The 18,625-nt window shown below is 37.9% G+C and overlaps 1 protein-coding gene across 10 annotated transcripts in view; it reads right to left on the bottom strand.

Annotated features, from left to right (window-relative positions):
- Positions 1–18,625, bottom strand: part of ASPH (aspartate beta-hydroxylase) — a 132,486-nt gene that overhangs the window by 30,745 nt on the left and 83,116 nt on the right. For all 10 annotated transcript variants that reach the window (XR_013926576.1, XM_080378280.1, XM_080378294.1 and 7 more), the window contains 4 exons: positions 7,144–7,232; positions 4,998–5,084; positions 1,401–1,551; positions 244–380 (listed from right to left, as the gene is read on the bottom strand). Coding sequence is in view for 9 of the 10 variants with exons in the window: in XM_080378280.1 (XP_080234406.1) it covers positions 244–380; positions 1,401–1,551; positions 4,998–5,084; positions 7,144–7,232 (464 nt within the window). In the remaining variant the exon portion in view is untranslated. The remainder of the gene's footprint in view (positions 1–243; positions 381–1,400; positions 1,552–4,997; positions 5,085–7,143; positions 7,233–18,625) is intronic.

Genomic DNA, 18,625 nt, shown 5'->3' with positions numbered 1-18,625 from the left:
GCATATGAAAAACATCTGCATTTCTCTATGAGGAAAAACATGTAGTATGACAACATCATGAAACCTGAATTAAAATTAGAATATAATTAAGAACTGCACTAGAAAAAAAAATCGTATCTATATTAACCCTTCATAACCCGACATGCAAAATGTTTAACAACTAACAAAGTTAAAAGCAAGCAATCTTTAGAATGAACATATGAATGCAAATAGTTATTTTACTTGGCTGGAATGGAAACTCACCTCTTCGTATACTTTCTTGGCATTGCTGTTATCTCCTATCAAGAGGTAACCAACACCAAGGTCATTCTTGAATGAAGTATCACTGGGAAACAGCTGAACTAATTTCTGTAGAGTAACCAGGGAACCTCTCATGCGACCTAATTCGATGAAACAAGACTTAATTACATTATGAGTAACATTAATACGAGTAACACTAGTAAGACGCTTACACAACATCGAAGAAAACCCAAATCAGAGCCAAGTGGTCCACTTTCATGAACGATCAAGAAGCAGGACTTGGACAAAAAAATGTGTGCAGACAGTACATACAGCTGCTTGGTTGTCACCGGGGGTGCAGCCGTGCAAGGAAATCGCTGCAAACGCGTGTCATGCAGTGTTATGGTAGCCTCTAGTGGAGAACCCTTCGCAGTGTAGCAGAAACATTTAAGCTTCCGTTACTCTCATACACAAATGTCAAAAGTACTTAACAAAACTAGGCAAACATATCAAAATAAACTTAGTCTTAATTGATGGAGTAATTAAATGCATTTCTAGTGTTAGGCAACGGTGCTAGTATGTTTCCATTATGAAATTAATCATGCTTTATGTGCTTAAAATTAAGTATATTCCTTGACTTCCTGGACGAGGTCTTGCTGAGAAACAGCAAGGTCAAAACAAGTTGATACTAAAATCCTGCTCATGGGAACAGAACACTTTTCTCCACCAAAGTCGACTGTGCCTCATACACATGAGCATTTCCCATCCATCACAGAACTGAGATCTAAACTTTCAGATGTTATCCCTGAGCTCAGTTCCATTCTTCTCTGTGTTTACATAAAGTTTATTCTGGGTATGTTTACTTTGTGCATGCCATCAATTTCCTCATGATTTCCCTCAGCTTCAGCAGAAAAAGAACACTTTCTTCTTTCTCTGACAATAAAAATTTTTGACCACCTCCCATAGCTTCTCATAGCCCCCAGTGTGCTGTTGTCAACAGCCACTATTATCATACAAGGAATTCAAAGAATTTTAAAATATTTTTTCAAAAGCAATTAAGAGGTTAGGAACACAAGTCCTACCAAAAATTCCATAGAATCAGCACTTTTAATTCCTTAGCAATCTTTTGAAAGTCTTGCTCACACAACCTCCACAATTTTTACATCACCCTCAAATCTTACCAAGAAACTGCTGTCTGTCTGCTTCTCGTTTCAAGCTCAGTTTTATCAGATCTGAAGGGACATTTGGCAGACTAACCACCTCATCATAGGTGTTGATAGCTTTTTGCAGCATCTCATTACTTCTCATTTTCTCAGCTAAGTCATCTTCAGACTAGAAAGAATCACAAAACCATTACTAGAACACATATAATCCATTAGTCTTAAAAATAACTTTGTTTTCTTAAAAGGCAAACTGCAATTGTTAGAATATGGGAATAATTTAAGAATTATCTTCACTCTATGTAATTTTGGCATAACAATGAAACACTGATTTGGTTGTTCTTTATGGTAAGGCAGATTAGAATTACTGTTAATTCTTGTTTCCTGCCAACTGTCTGAAAGTATAAGCAGGAGAAGATTTTTATCTAAAACATACATTAGAACAGATTTCATTTGTAGAATTCATAATTTCTGCTTTGGAAAATAAATTAAACCATCTGTTTTAATAATACAGACAAAATGTAAATTGTTGCCTATGGTTTATTTGTATACCAAGCCTCACACTGGCAGCAACACACAGATCAAAACACACAATAAAAAATTCTTTCTTATATTCTCACACAAATTTATTCACACTCTTTCTTAGAAAGCTAATTAGGAAACGGCTTTACTCTTGCATATGTTGATAGAATATCTACCCTACGACTCCTGCAGAACTTAAAAGTTTGTTCATCAAGTTCAGGAACAAACCAAAGGATACGAGATCTCTACTGTAAAATTACAGCTTCGGTGAAGCTAATGGAAGCTACAGCAGATTTCACATGTGGTATGGAATTTTCATAATTTGTTTTCACAGCTGAAAAAAATAAGATTATATCTCAAATGCTGAATTTTTAAAGCATTACTTTTAATTATTTATACCAACATGCATTTTCAGGTGTTTCATGCATTCTTCCCAGATACTTCTATTTTTATTGGCTTACGTTCTTTCTTAAGTCAATTAGCAGAGTGAGGTGTAGATGCACTGCAAACACTGCAGGTGCAGCAGCTCTTATTGATCTATATAAATTCACTGCTCTATCAATCACACACATTAAATGAAACTGCTTCAACTGTGTTAGGTGTATATGTTGTAGTAAGTATCTGGAATAGTTTTGCACTAGCCCTTTACCTTTTTCCTTGAGCTACTTTAAATTTGAGTATGGGAAATACTAAACAATATGGTTACTCAGCCAAACAGCTGATCAGACAGCTTTCAAAGGTAACTTCAGAAACCAGTTTTAAGCAGTAATTTCTTTTTCTGGTGTGCATTCACTAGGAAATTTGTTTTTCCTTTTTTTGAGGGAATAGCAGGGCCAAGAATAGTAAAAGATAAAAAAAAAAAGAGGCGGTAAAAACTGTCAACATAAAATCTGCATAAATTCACCAGTATAGATGCTATAAATCCTATAAGAAGGTTTAAGACCTATCTACTGTTCTTTTCAGCCTTGAAAGTCGTTAACAATTTCTGTGGAATATCCTTCACCCGGCCTAAGAGTAGCTCCAGAAATCAAATCAGGAATTGCTCATATTTCTGAAAACCACTTTAACTATGAAATCTTTTGCAGAATTTTGGAGAAAACAGTTGCCTTTTAAAGCTACTAAAAGATCCAGAAAAATGAATCCTCATGTCTTATTAGAAACTGAATCTACAAAATTAGATGTAATGCTGGTTCACAGAAATGGAGAAGCACACTCTTATAGTGAATTTCTGGCCTTTACCCTTACCCTTCTCTGCAGTTTTACCTTTAGTTAGTGATGAAAAACAGCAAATTTGAACATGTCATGTTGGCATAAATACTCATTTGAAAGTAATGCTATGTTACAATGTAAATCCTAAGAACAATCCATCTGTCAGTGAAGCCCATGATTTCCCATTCATGCAAACAGCTTCAACTTATAGATACTGGACTCAAGAAAGCTGTCATTTGTCATAATGAGTAAAAAGACTACTATGAGCCTAACAAAGGCTACTGAAAATGGAAATGAATTTATAGTTGTTTTTATACAATCCCAGGAAATGTTATGACTTCAGATCATGGTCTGTATGACCTTTTAAGTATTACTAAAGTAGTAGGTGGTGACTATAAATTGTAATGGGACAAATGAAATTGTGTCACTGAGTGGGGAATTCTGAATGAGAATAAGCTTCACAGCTGGCTTCAGTGATCTGCCGTCCTCCCTAAAAGCAGTGAGCTAACGAGGAGGCAGGAAGCCTATTCTCTCTTAGATATAACAAGTAGTTTCATAAAAAAAAGTAAATATTAAAAAGTGTAACTTAACAGAGTTACCTGTTTGAACTGTATGAACCTGAGTTACCTGTATGAACCAAAGTGGTCTCCTACCGTAAGAAGGCAAATAGCTCAGCAGACTGTCCCTCACACAGAGCACTGAAGTATTTGGTCTGCTGTGTATCAAGTGCTTGTGTGGGAGTTTTCTGGATAATCATGGCCTTGGTTTTAGCATGACTATTATTAACCAAGTGAAAACTGGTTGTGACTCCAATTCAAGCACCTCATTAATTGTGTAACAGCCTAATTTCCTTCTACAGAGAAGGCTTCACTTTACTCATCTTGTATGAGTAAAGCATGAGTTCAAGCAGTCTTTTATTACACCTAATGCAGTGGGATTATCCTACTATTTACAAAAAATACAAGGATTATTCTATTCTGAGACATCTCAACACAGCTCAAAATTATTATGAACAAAGAGCTTATTTTCTGATGCTTTTTTTTTTTTTTTTTGAGGGAACACCTGAAACACAACTCACTCCACATGAACAAAACCCCAACTACTCAGTTCCTTTAACATTCTCTCTCTATAAAAACTCAAAATCCTCCTCCCTATTGCCACTAAGCAAAAAGCAGCATTTAGCCCTGAGCTGACTGATGCTTTGATGTACCAGCTGCAGCGAAGAGTATGTAATAGCCAGGTTCTGCCTATTGTCCCTGCAGTGGGATGTTAGTTGGGATTTATCTCCTATCATTTGTCTGACAGTTTTCATGAGATCTACAGGACATATTTTAGTTTTGTGTTATTTACAATACTTCCCACTAAAGTTAGAGAAAAGCTCCCAAAGTAACTGGGGAAGGACAGGGTCTATGAATACTACAATGCTGCTTAGTTTTATATCCTTTTTCCTAGGACTTGTTGTTCAAATGGCATAATGAGGAAAAGAATTTGTTTTGATGATGATGGATTGGGCAACATTTAATCATTTTATATGTGTTCTGGTAGAAAGGCATGTGGTGCTAGGAGTGGGGATGGGGATATTTTCACAATGATCTAAAAAAAAGGAAACAAACCAAAGCCACCAAACCCTACATGCGTGCTAGCTACCTGCAATGACATAGTTATCTTCTGATAGCTGTTATCTAATGGTTGGACTCGATTCTTAGAGGTCTTTTCCAACCTAAGTGATTCTATGAATGAAAGAGATACAATATGACAGATCACATAATTCTTTTTTCCCTAGGTAACATCCATAAAATTATAAATAAAGTCTGACTGGGGTTTAGAACTCTATTGTTAAAAAAGGTTTATTTCATCTTTTTAAACATTTATGGCTTATTTTAGTACCTGTGCTTTCCCGTATCTTGCTCGAGGACTCTGTGGATATTGATTCACTAATGCTTCAAAGGCCCTTAGAGCTTCTTCAACTTTTCCCTGGAAAGTGGAGATACTTATCAGCAATTCTATCTAATAAAAATGCTGAAGGATGCATGACCTAATACATTAGTTTCCCCAATTTAAAAACAAAAAGAAAAGAAAAAATGCAGACTGAATCAACAGTTTTCACTCATTTTTGTGGTGGCATTGCCTGCTTATTTAAGAGAAATTAATTGTCATTATTTATGAAACAATATTATCTACTTTCCATGGTTAAAGTGAATAGCTTTGGTTTTATTTTACTCACTTTGCCTTTGCTGACTTGAAAAAATGTTGAGATGACAATAACCTGTTATTGCTAATAACAAAATCCAAACTGGATGTAACAAAGAATATAAAGGAAGTTCTAGACATATGCAGAAATTTCTTCTCTGTATACCTCACATATTGAACGGTACGGTAACTATAGTTTTTCTCGGGGAAATACTGTAGGCTCATCCACACTGTATGGCTGTTTCCTCCAAACGTTTTGCACAACCGTGTCCCTCAGGACACCTTACGCGCCCTGTGTCTCTTCCCTGTTGCATACAAAGCCCAAATGTAACTATGGCATTCCCATGATTGATGCTGATTAGCAAGTAGGGACAGAAGTTGAGAAGAACCAGCTGCACCATTAAGCAGGAGCTAAGCACTGATTGGCAAAATCTGGCACCAGATCTTGCTGCCACTTCCAACTCTTACAGCTTTATAAATATGAGTGGACTGTTATACACAACTGTTTTGCTGTCTTCAAGTATTACACATGCCTGGTTTGTTACTAATTTCGTATGCAGACAAGCATGATCATCTGCAACTCGGCAAAAGACACAGGCAGGAAAACCTGAGTCAGTCAACTGACCCCATAGGCTCACCAAAACTTTCTGTTATATCGTTCTCTGATCAACCAATTGTTTAAGCAATAAAAAGCATGAAAATGCTTTCTATTTTTGTATTTTAACACATAAAGAAGGCTCCTAGTGAAGAGCAGCAGCAGTGGCAGCCGGAGGTTAGTGCTCTCTATGTAGTAGCCCTCGAAGCCCCATCACAGACCTACAGGAACTCTGGGGCTGCACAGATGGCAATGTAAAGCTCAAACTGCACAGTCAGTCTTCTGAAAATCAAGAATAATCCTACACCTGCAATGATGAAGATAATTTTTATTGTACTATACTGAGGATAGCGTATCTTGAATCCAGGGTACAACAAAGACCTGTAGTTCTTCTCCATGCGCTAGGACTGTCTGTGAAGCATAACAGAGTTTTTACAAGATTTACATCCAAAAGACTTAAGGACTCTCATTTTTAACGGTCACATAGTCTTGCTTTGCTATTTAACCTCACATCTGGAAAAGGGCCATCTCTGCAGAGGTCTTGTTTTATGAAACACTCCAACGAAAAAATAAAATTAGAAGTTATCAGAGGAGTGACTGAAGAGCTTTTGTTTATTGTTGGGTTTGTTTGTTTGTTTTTCATAGCCAAGTTATTGAATTCAGAACTACCAAAATTGACTGATTGATGCTGAGGTCTTGCAGCCACTGATGAGAAGCAGGAACATCTGCTTCATGCTCTAAACAGCTGTATGGGAGGACAGACACTCAGAGAATCCCACAGAAACAATGCCGACCACAAAGATTTCTACCTGACGTTCACGAAACACATGAACCCTTACTGTGAGATCCGTATTAACATGCTTATATTACTGAAGTTCTCAATATGGTAGTAGTTGACTTCAGTACTCAAATGGACAACAGTGACAGGACAGAACTAACCCTGTTCCATGTGATTAATTTAAGCAGTTTTTTGATGATAGGAACTCAACAGTTAAGCTAAATATTTTCAAGGTTAAATGTGGGCAAACATACCTAAAACAGACATACACTTGTGACTTCAAAAAATTTAAGATAAACTATCCAGCAGAAATGAAACTTGCAGGACAAACATGCGTTGAATATTTAATTTTAAAAAGTTAATTTCACAGGAAGTAATCTAAAAGTAATTCTCCCTTTTCCTAAGTTAATTTTTATTTTATTCATTTTTGCCCACTGTCTACAGTCCTGAGCAAATCATTCAAAACTTACTTTTTTACGTAGTTTTTCTGCAGCATCTAGTTCAGCTTTAATGGTCTTATCAAACTTGTTTAAGAGCTTTGGCTTCTTCTTCTTTTTAGCTAGAAGAGATTTTAAAAACACACAGTTCATTACTTCTTCTCTATTTCACAGCAATTGTTTGAAGTAACATTTAACTAGCAACCAGTACTGTGCTGGTAAAGTGCATGAGTATCAAATAAGGCAGTTTCAAGACACACTGACAAGAAATTGATTTTGTACTTATTACAATCACAGACTTCTGTATGACAAAAACAATCTTCAGTCATTCAGACTCTGTAAGTTTGCAGGCAAGTTTCTGATAAAGCATTTTTCATCTCATATAGTCGACTGTTTTCCAAATAGTTCAATTGACATGGAAGAACAGAGAGAACTGTTATTTTTCCACATTTATATGGTATTATGAAAAATGTCACTACCAGGACATGTCAGTAATTTCTAAAGTTGTGCCTATATATGTGTATCTACTTCTTTGTCTAAAGCAATTAAAAGAGTTGATAGAAATCATAGTTGCTCGGGGTAGGAGGGACTCAGAAGTCATGTCGTCCAACTTCCTGCTAAAAACAGGTTTAACACTGAAATGTCTGAACCTCTTTCAAGTGGTCCACAGCTTAGCAAGCTAACACACAGTAGCAGAGCAGCGGCGGTATGGAGCAAACCAGTCTTGAAGTAAATTGTGTAAAGCCAATTTGCTTCAAATGCATTTTAAGCAAACCGTGACAACTTGAACAGCTATTTACTTCATAGCAGTTCAGTCTCAAACAACGTCTATTTGGTTGCATTAAGTAAACCAGGTGTTAAAAAATGCAAACACACTACTGAAGAATATGACAACAGATAACTGCGTTTCTCCACATTTGCTATAGCTAAACTTTGCTTTTACACTTCATTAGAAAAAAAGAAACCCATAAAACACCTCAACGTTTTCTGACACACGTTAAGGAAAAAGATATATATATTAGCTGATACAAGTAACTGCTACTTACATGTATCTGTAATTACAAGCACATATGTTTGCTTAAATTATGCATTATTGTTCTTCCCCCCCCTCTATGGACAATAAGTCATTAATATAACGAAAAGAAGTAAAATTGTTTTTTTTCTCTGTAGAAGTTTAAACAGGGAATGCTGTAAGTGCTATGTGTAAAGCTAAGCCCAAACACCACACAGCTTAACATCACCAGACTGCTGCAATACTGTAGCAAGTATTTTGGATAGCAAGGTACTGGAACTGGCCATCTTTTATTCTGCTTCCCAAGCCCTCGGAGCGCACTGTTTGGAATGACAAGAGCCAGCACATGCTACTGGAAGCTGTGCTCATAATTCATTAAATGATACTTTCTCTCTGAGATGCTGAGCCTACACAGAGCTTTCGGTAGACGAATCACTTTGCCTGTGTTAAAACCTCAGAGAAAGGCCAATGCCTTAGTTAATGCTAAACCAACACTAAGCCCACCCAAGCATTAGAGGACCTCATGAGTCTGCGCTGCTTCTGTATGAGAAAAAAACCCTTGACCACCTCTGGTTCTTTCCGTGTAAGACTTCTGCTGTCATGTCCAACACTGGAGTCAGACAGCTCTGCACGGAGCGAGTTTTTCTTACATTACCTTTATAAACCATTCTGCAGCATCGGTATGCACAGTTAAACTGATGCTATTGCTTTTCAGGGGCAGGAGGGCAATAGAATTTAAGCAGGATTGAAGCTACGTTACTAAACTCCATTTACTTTTTCACAAAGGCTGTATGAAGCTTTAAATATAAAAATGTATTAAGATCTATAAAGGAAAGGTACTAAAGAAGCAGTGCATTAGGATTATTGTATCCCTGTTGACCCTTGTTAGAATAGAAATGACTGTAATTTTCCAAGGCATTAGCTACCAAGAAGTTAAGAAGGAAAAAACTGTCTGACACACAGGAGTTTACTCCTTTTTCAGGACAAACCACCAAACAGATACTTTAATAGACTAGTTTAGCTCCCCTAACCACTTCAGGTTCTCGTTGTACCTTATGACTTGAAATCAAGCATTTACACTCAAGCACACAATCATGCATTAAAGGAATGCAGTTATCACAGAACTGAACTGACAAAAGAGATCTTTTGTTGCCTTTTTTTTTTTTTTAAACAATACAGATGGCTTTCATGTCTTTTATTCATTCCCCATAGAAAATATAGTAGAAATGCATTTCAATCTGTGGACAATTCCAGTCTTACTTTAATATTATCCATTTCATAAGAAAGCAATGTCTTTACTGCATTTTCATTCAGTTAATGATGATAATGATTAAGGAGCACAGCACTGGCTCTGTTCCAAATCTTCATACCCCTTGAATCCAACAAAACCCACAGAACCAGCGCTCATCATGAGAGCAGGGATCCCTCCACCCTGGACCTTGAGTCCACAGTGACTAACAGATATGGTCAGAAGTTTCTGACATAATGTCAGGGGGGCTGCAAAGAACAATTCCTAACATGTAAAAGGTTTGTTGGAGTTTGTGGTGGTGAGGTTTTTTTTGTTTGTTTTTTTTTCCTAAAAATATACCATCACAGTTCCTTTTTACATCGTCTCAGCTCACAGCTGCTATATGAGACTGTCATTTGTTGTTAGCAGGAAAACTGAGCCATGTCCATTCCTCTGGGCACATCATCTGGGGAGTTTCCATCTGGACATCACCAATCACTTTGTTTGTTCCTGTTCTCTAAGTAGGAGGCTGTATATACAAGAAACGATGTAAACCACAACTAAAATGTCAGTTCTCAGCTCTTATGGCATGAATGATGATCTCTATCCAAGACTGGCCAGTATTCAGTAAGAGCGAGCAGCTATCTGTCAGTTTTCTAACTTTCAGTATTCATGGAAAGACATACAGTTGTGTGGTCCTTCTCCAACTCCGTAAGCATTGCTCCGAAGGAACCTCGCTGTTGCCAAGGAAAGAAGCCTTCCCACCCACCAAAAAACTCACACTGCCTGTGGGACAGTTTCCACAATGCCTTTGAATTTACAAGGAGATGACACAGAAGCAGTTCGGAAGAAAAAGAATGAAATATCTTACCAGTCTGTGGCACAAAGGCATGACATCTTCCCCCTCATATCTGACTTGGAAGAATCTTTTTGCTACCCTCCATTACCGAAAAGTATTATCTATCCATTTTCAGTACAATTATATATCAGCTCTAGACCAGCAGGAGATCAATATGAAAAGCTGGAAAGGAGCTGTTAACATAAATATTATTCAGCTGCTAGGCACCAATATAAACCAGTAAACATTATATAACAAGCAATAATTTTCATCTTCCATTCTACTCCTATGTTAAAGAATTCACCAGGGAGCTTTCAGTGTAACCATCAAGCATACCTCTGTATTAACCAGAAAGCCCGCCATCTCCCTGCAGGGGTATTTTAATAAATTACCCATTGCCCCCTTCTAGTGTAATAATCTTTTAGCAGATGTGACACAATATATTAAATTCAATGTTACGAAGAAGTTAACTTATCTGTTTTCAGAGGAAAAAAACACGTCATTTTTCTGCAATGACTTACAGATTTCACCACATAGCTAAAGTAGTCCAGAGTCACATAACTCCTAGGGTGATTTGTAGTCCAAATAAGACTGAGCATTAAAATGGTAGTAATTCTTTTATATATCATACTATGGTCTTGCAAGAATAATACTGAGGGTTTTCAGTAATGGCCTTGGATGTATGGATACGCTTTCTACCTAGGATTGCTGACACAGGACTGCTGAAGACTCCCTCAGAGAAAACAGTTTCTGCTGCCAAAGCAGCAAACTAGGAAGAAGTCTTGCAATAAATTCATGCTAGTTATTTCTGTTGGGGAATAAACAACAGCCAGTGACAACAAGAAACCTCATGTCCCTTCTGTATTAAGACACAGATGACAAGAAGAAGGAAAAAAAACCACCCCAAAAAACAAAACTGAGAAGGAAAATATTTTGGAAGTGGTAATGTATTAAATGTGCAGTAAACTTAATAGCCTCTCATGTCATTCAATGAAAAATGATGAAATGGCTATTTTATATACCTATTTTGGCATATGAAAATGAAAATACCCGGCATATTTTATGTTTTTATGTTGAAAGGCACCTTGTCATCACCAAAAGGAGTGACAGTCTTTTTCTACAAATGACAAAGAAATAAATATCGATTGAAAAATAATGAATGCACTGCTAGATACTCTTTCAGACCACAAGAACATCACATGAAAAATAAGGAAAAGTAACCAAATGATCAAAGGTGATAGAATCACTTTTGAAGAATGGTTTAAAAACTGTTTCGTCTTTAATTATCGGGGTGAGGAGGGGACACAACATTTAACCTGAACAAGCAAGAACAAAAGGGAAGAAGGTAGCAGTAAAGAGTTTGCAACTGGAAGAGGAGTACATAACACTCTAAAAAGTAGCTACAGAGGTGAAAAGAATAAATTATCTTCTATCTCACCATAGTCAGGACAAGGAATAAAAGGCTGAAATTTCCTAGAGTAGAAAATTTGGCTTGAACATCTGGAGCTAGTATCTCTGATCAAGAACAGTAGAACAAATCACTGAGGGTAGTCATAGAATTCTGATTACTGGAAGTCTTTAATACCAAGCTGTGTGAGTGTCTGCCAGGAACAACGCACGCAGTTGATAAGGCCTTTGGTCAACAGGATAGACAAAGCAAGCTTCACAGTCCCACCTAGTCTTATTTCCTACCATTTCTGTAATACTCTGTAATACACTGCTATATGTCAATGCACTTTAGTGGCAAGACTATAATCGCACAGGGAACTTTCATTCTCTCATTTGTTAATTAAAGAAATTCCCCCAGAAGGTCACTGTGCCAGTCATCGTGACAGATTCCTCCTAGCACTAAGCCAGCAACAGAATATAAGTTCAAAAACAAATGGATCAGTTGCAGATTATCTGATTTATCTAACAATTACGCTTTCATGTTCTGCAGCATCTACTCAACCATTAAGCTTCCTTTCATCACCTTTCTTTTTCCTTCTCCTGTCATCCTCTTCTCCAGCCTCTCCCCTTCTCAACCTTGATGCCATACCACATTTCTTTCCTTTCATTTCTACACTTGCTCACAACCTGTTCCCCGGCCCAGCTCTCCCTATTTATCCCCAGCTTGTTCTTAGATATCTCTTCTTCCACATACTTGTTGCGCATGCCCTTCTCTTCAAGGGTCTTTTCCCCTAAACTCTCTTGCCCCAAATCCCCGTTACTGACCATCTACTCTACTGCTACTCTCAGTCTCTGCTGCATACTTCAGAAAATAATTAAGGCTATAAGCAGTCATGAGAGTGACTCCAGGAAAGATGTCTGCAAGTGACAAAGCCTCCCCGCTGTCACATAATTACATGTGCCCCACATCAAATGGTGCTAACAGAGCATAAGCATGCCTTGCAAGAAACACCTCACCTATTTCTACACATGATGCAGCAGCGTGTTGATTACCTGCAAACTACCTCAGCCTGAGCAAGAAGCAGTACAACTACTTGGCTCAGCAGCAGTACCTGATGGCACAGCTCTTTGCTCTCTAGCTAAAAGTTCATCCATTTAGTCATCACTTGGAGAATGTCACCAGTGCAGTGACAGCTTAAAATTAATGCAACTAAATTTAGTTCTCTCTGCATAAATACCTAAACCCTGCTGTAACCTTTAGAAATCTAGCCAGTACAGTCAATGGAGCATAAGGAGCGAATTCAGCACGAAGTAAACGCCTAGTAGGTGCTTAGCTGAAGGCTCCATTGACTGTACAATGACCACTGTATATAATGCAGTTTGGACACCACACCAGCACTTGCAGCCACATGCAGATGTCTTGATCCGTAACAGAGTCCCATCCAGGTTGTTCTCACTCGCTGACATGACTGTTAGATGTAACTCTTACCCCCTCAGGCTGTTTGGAAGCCAGTAGCGTGAACATTGAAAGACTCAGGAAACGGTTCATTCCGGCCTTTCAGGACCTGATCTCACAGAAAGTTTCAGAGCTGCAAAGGAACAGCATCAGAGGAAATTCTGCTCAGGTCTAAAGGTCTGGACTAGAATATGCCATATACTTTGAGACACGCAGAGATACAGCAGCAGACAGGGACTGGGCAGGGGATGGACAGCCAAATCTAGTGGCCAAACTCAAATATCCCTCCACTAATTATTAGCCAGCACATGCATGCATGAACTAGTATTTTGTAGCTGTTATTAGTACACACTGTTGCAGAAGAAAAAAAAAACAAATACACTATGTTTGCAATAAAAGCTTTTTCTCTTTTTCATTTAAACACTGGGGGGGAGGGGGGGAATAAATCAAAGAAATCAGTGCAAACTACATCTTGTGAAACTACCGAATCTTTTCCTTGAAACCATCCAAAATCAATTTTTAGAAAGGCATTTCCAAAATTAGTTTTCCCAACTAAAAATTTCAGGTCAGTGGTATAATTTTAGAAAAGCTATAAGTGATTAGGAACAGTACCTTGTGACAGAAAGCAATCTCAACTACCGGTGCTATTATTAGCTTTTTTGGTAAAACCAAAAAGCTAATAACATTAAAAAAAATCAAGTTCTGTAAATCTTCACCTGAAGCAGATCTTTTTCTTTTAAGTAACTGCCCAGACAAACAGCATAAGGCAAATCATTCTGCAACTTCTATGTTGATTTTATTCACAGAATTATAACGCAAATATACAACTTCTAATGCAAAAAGCTGCCTAAAGAAATAACAGTTAAGGAATGAAATTTTTCTAGAATTACTAGACAAATGTACTCAAATGTCTGTATAGTCCTGTATAACTGAGCAAAACACAAGGTTTGAAACTTGTGTAAAATGCCAAGTAAGCCAATTATATTAATGCAGTAAATGCATCCAAAACAACTGAATGAAGTAACAAAGGAAAAAAGATGGATAAAAAAAGAGTGATGACTAGTAAGTACATGGCAAAAATATATTAAATCTGACCATAAGTCCGAAGTAATACAGAACAGACTGGTAGAAATATTGTATCAGAAATAACTAGGAGTAATACTTCTGCAATGGAGTAAATGAATCCTCTCTTGCTGTGACAGAAGGGGGAAAGGGCAAGGGGGGTGTGTGTGGGGTGTAGCGTGTAGAGAGAAAGGGGAGGAGGGCGAAATTATCCTTCCATTTCACATTTTCATCTGAAATACAAAGCAGTCAGCCAGGCTAAGGAAAGCCTTATTCCCCTAGAAGAGTGAACACTCTGAGCTGACTGATCAGACATCAGCCCGATACCTCAAAATAGTTCATACTTCATTAGCCAGAATTCGACAAAAAGATTTAAAACTATCATAATTATCTTTCATGATTAATACACTTTTTTTTTAATCCTAAAGATACACCATGCACTTGACATTTTAACAGGTAGCAAGCAACTTTTAAGTGGGTCTCTGATATTATAATACACTGTAACCACTTAAACTTGTTGTTTCTGAAAAGATCATTTAAAGGATGGGGTACCTTTAGCACAACTCATAGCATAAATTGTTCTGTCCTTGCTGACCTACTCTGAGCCTCTAACCAAAGGATACATGCACATTTTTGTTCCTGAGCAAATTACGTGGGAGATAATATCACACTGCTGTTAATAATCCTGGAACAATTAGTGTTTCTGTCTAAAAACCAGTATGCACTTTCATGCACTTAAACACTAATCATCTCTCACTCTGGTGCCTTGTAAAAAGTTGGGAGCAGATATTCTACAATTCAACGATCTTTATTCAGACATGATAGATATGCCAGAAAGGAGGACACCACAAACAATGAGTTTGTTAGCTGATGTGTAACTGTGGCCAGGAAGAAATCTCAACTGGGACTAGCTCGGGCAGCTTTCCATCCAATCTTGCTGCCCTTTTCTCCTCTTCTTTCATCTTTTGCTCCCAGTACTATTCCCTTTCCTAAGCCTTCTGTTCCCTTATGCTCAGAGCCTAGGAAACGTGGTGGAGCGGGAGAGCAGGCTCACCTGCTGCTGGCACCTTGGACCTGTCCTGTATACTGGTAGTGATGACAGACATCCTGGTTGGTCTAACTGGGAGGTCTGGGAGGAAGGGTGCTTCCACGCTGGCTATATTGCCTTGCTTTAATGTTTGGAAACTAATGCTGTAGGATTTGTAGTCAATTGAGAGGGGCCATGGCCTCCCCTGTGATTATGAGAGTCTGTATTACACTATTAGCGTGAGTATTCCTTGTTAAACACGTCTTCTAATGAAATTAGTAGCTTCTCAGAAATGGTGAGACGATCTCTCTGCCACAATCTCTCTGAGGGCACACTGAGAGAACATGAGGACAGAAAGACTCTGCTTTCTATCTAACAAACCACCTCTTGAGTGGGGTTTAGTTTTTGTCATTAGATTATTTATTTATTTGCTCCTATTGTCATTATCATGTTAAGGGAGCATTCCCAGTGGCTTCTGCTGTCTTGCATCTGCTTCTATCGGCATGCAAAACAGCAGCTGGGGCTCTGGCTTTTAGTCAGTTACTCAGAAAGACTCCAGGTAAACCACAGCCTTCACAGCCACCTTGAGGACACACAGTCCCCAGCTTTTGAATTGAAAACTATACTGGAACCACCCTGCTGCACTGGCTGTATGTCGTGCTTACTGCCAGCAGGTAAGTTTTAAATAAAAGCTGTAACTATTCAAATTTAGAGTTTATGACTATATAATGATGCCTCCTTATTTGTCTCCCACATTGATCAAAACAGACAAGTGGTGGGGGGTGGGAAGGTGCCACATCTAAACCTAATCTGAAATAAAAACCTCATGTCACACAATCCCACAGTCACTCACAGCAAAGGCTCTTCCTGATAGTTCTCAATCTTAAACACTCAAAACTTAAGGAAGCCACTTCCAGGGGAGCCATAGGCTTTGTTTTCTAAACACCCTGTGTCGCCTATCCCTGCTGTGACACAAATTTAGTAATAATGGTCTTGGGAACGTGTGGATGGGCACTTTAGAAGGCAATAATAAGTAGATACCGACAACCACGGTCTGTAGAAGTCTTCCCATGAATTTTGTGACCTTCTGTTTTATTAATCCCCACCCCACCCCCTCAAATACTCCAAACTTCCCAGCCCAAGTTTTAAAGTTTCAGATATGGGCTGAAAAACCTACATGCATCTTAGCAGATCAACTACTTTTACCTGGAATTCAAAGTTTGCTCAAGTAATTGTCCTCCCTCCTATACTGGGCCCATATAATTACCCAAATTAGTTTTTGAAATTGTGCTGCCTCTCAGTGGGTGCCTGAATGAGAATTTGATGATGATGAAAAACTCCTGTCTTTGTCCTGTTGTTTGGGAAGCTCATTAGGTGAGATACAGATAGCCTAAGCGATTCACTTGTTTTATGGGCTTCCACAAATGGTAACTTAGAACGTATAAAACCAAGTAACTGCATCTAGACGATTTTAAACCAGTAGCACTCCAATAATTAAAAGATCTTTCTAAACTGTACTGCTAGAACAGGCAAAACCTGTATAATCAACTTATCTGGGGAAGCAATCAGACAATAAAAACTAACGCATTTTAGGGACTAATAAAGCTACAGAATCTAATGACTGTAATAAATCTTTAGCTGCAGTTATTCCAGAACAATTTCACTTGCAGTAGAAAGTGTTCTACAGGGCTTTCTGTCTGAAATTACTGTTGATTGGTTGGATGTTGATCTTAACAAACAACTGCAGAATGATAATTTTATTTTTGGTATACATTTCCATCATTCACCTCTCCCTTTCATCATGAAGTTTTCTGCCTTCATTCAAAGGCTAGAATCAAACAACCCTTTGACAAGACCAGAAATAAATTTCTTCATTGACTTTCTGCACAAAAATACACACTAATACTCTAATATCCTACACATTTAGTTCAGCATGGTGTTGTGCAGCAGTCTTGGACTTTGAGAGCTACACTTCTATGAAGTACATCAGTTTTTCTGCCCACAGCTTATACTTGATGCAGGCCACAATTATGTAAGTAAATCAATAGGTAGTTTGTATACTCTTAGAAGTAGAGCTTGCAAGGGTGAAATTCAACCCACATAACTTGAGATGACATTCACTGATGATTTCTGAGTTTTCTACATGTACCAGTCAGCCACGGTACAGTATTTTCTTAAATACATCTCTCATCGATTTATGGCTGCATCTTATTTGGGTAATTTAAAATAACCCAATTCAATATTACTTTAAACCACTTTCTATGACTAGGACATCTACAGCTGGACACTTTTAGTGGAAGTGAAAACTTAAACCAGTTTGAACTATGAAAACTTACACAACTTAAATTTTGTCGAATTGTTTGGAAGCCATTGAAGTATTTCAGCTATAAACAAATTTCATTTAAAAAAATAGGGTTGTTTTTCCCTGTGGGATGCAATATTTTACCAACTTACCCCAGAAAAACACCCTAGCCCTTCTTCCAACTTATAGAAATCCTGTAATGCAATGGCAGGACTCAGTAGAACCATTTATTTAGTTGCTCAGTGTTTAAAAAGAAACAAAAACACAAAGCACTTAGGGTGCAAAGTGACTATGGCTCCTTGTCATATTTTCAAGTCATAAAGTTGTCTTAAAGTTTGATTAATAATGTTGCATAATAGTAAATCCGTGCATTTTCATTTCCTTCAACAAGCTATTATTTTTACCTGTGAATGTTTTTTACCCATACTGGATGGCTACTGTATGTAATTTTATTCTACTGTTTCAACAGGTCAACAAAACTAGCACATAACGGTGGCTTTTTTCTACTATCAAGTATATAAGCCCAGCGCACTAAGGTATTTCCTGCCAAATCTATCCTTTTATAAATAGAAATGTGGATATAATTGCCTTGCTTTCCAAGTAAACTGGCTAATGTGTATTTACTTTTCAAACTTAATGCTTACATTTGACATATTTAATACTTAACTGTTTGAAGTTTTCCAATACTAGAAACTTGTATTTAAAATAGAAATACACAAAACCTTACCCAAAGATCATATATTAGCATCGCTAAGTACTCAGATAGAAAATAGCCACACAGAAAATTGGAAACAGAGAATGAGAAAGGAGCAGCAGACACCAGCAATTGCTGGATCCCTTTTCCTCCATCTAGAAGTAGCGATGGAGCTACTTATGGTAGGCACTACTCCACAGGCCATACCTGAGTGAAAATGATGCAGGCACAGGCCCTGAGGTTTTTGGGTATTGCCAGCTGTAGTGATGTAGCTAGGGTCAGATACCAACCTTGATCCCAGTGAAGGAGGTTGTGCAAACTTCATCCAGGGACAGGGAATGCACAGGGGCAGCACCAGTGTCATCCCAGGAAGAACAGATTCACAGTGCTCTTAGCAAAATCTCCCTTCTTTTCCACCAAACCTGCCTCTGTATATTCCTACCCATACTAAGCCAGACAGAAACCCTTACTGGGTAAACATGGAGCTGACAAGGACTGATTTTAATG

The sequence above is a fragment of the Falco punctatus genome (assembly GCF_963210335.1).
Source record: "Falco punctatus genome assembly, chromosome: 3".
In the NCBI taxonomy this organism is placed as follows: domain Eukaryota; kingdom Metazoa; phylum Chordata; class Aves; order Falconiformes; family Falconidae; genus Falco; species Falco punctatus.
This window is presented reverse-complemented; position numbering and strand designations above follow the sequence as displayed.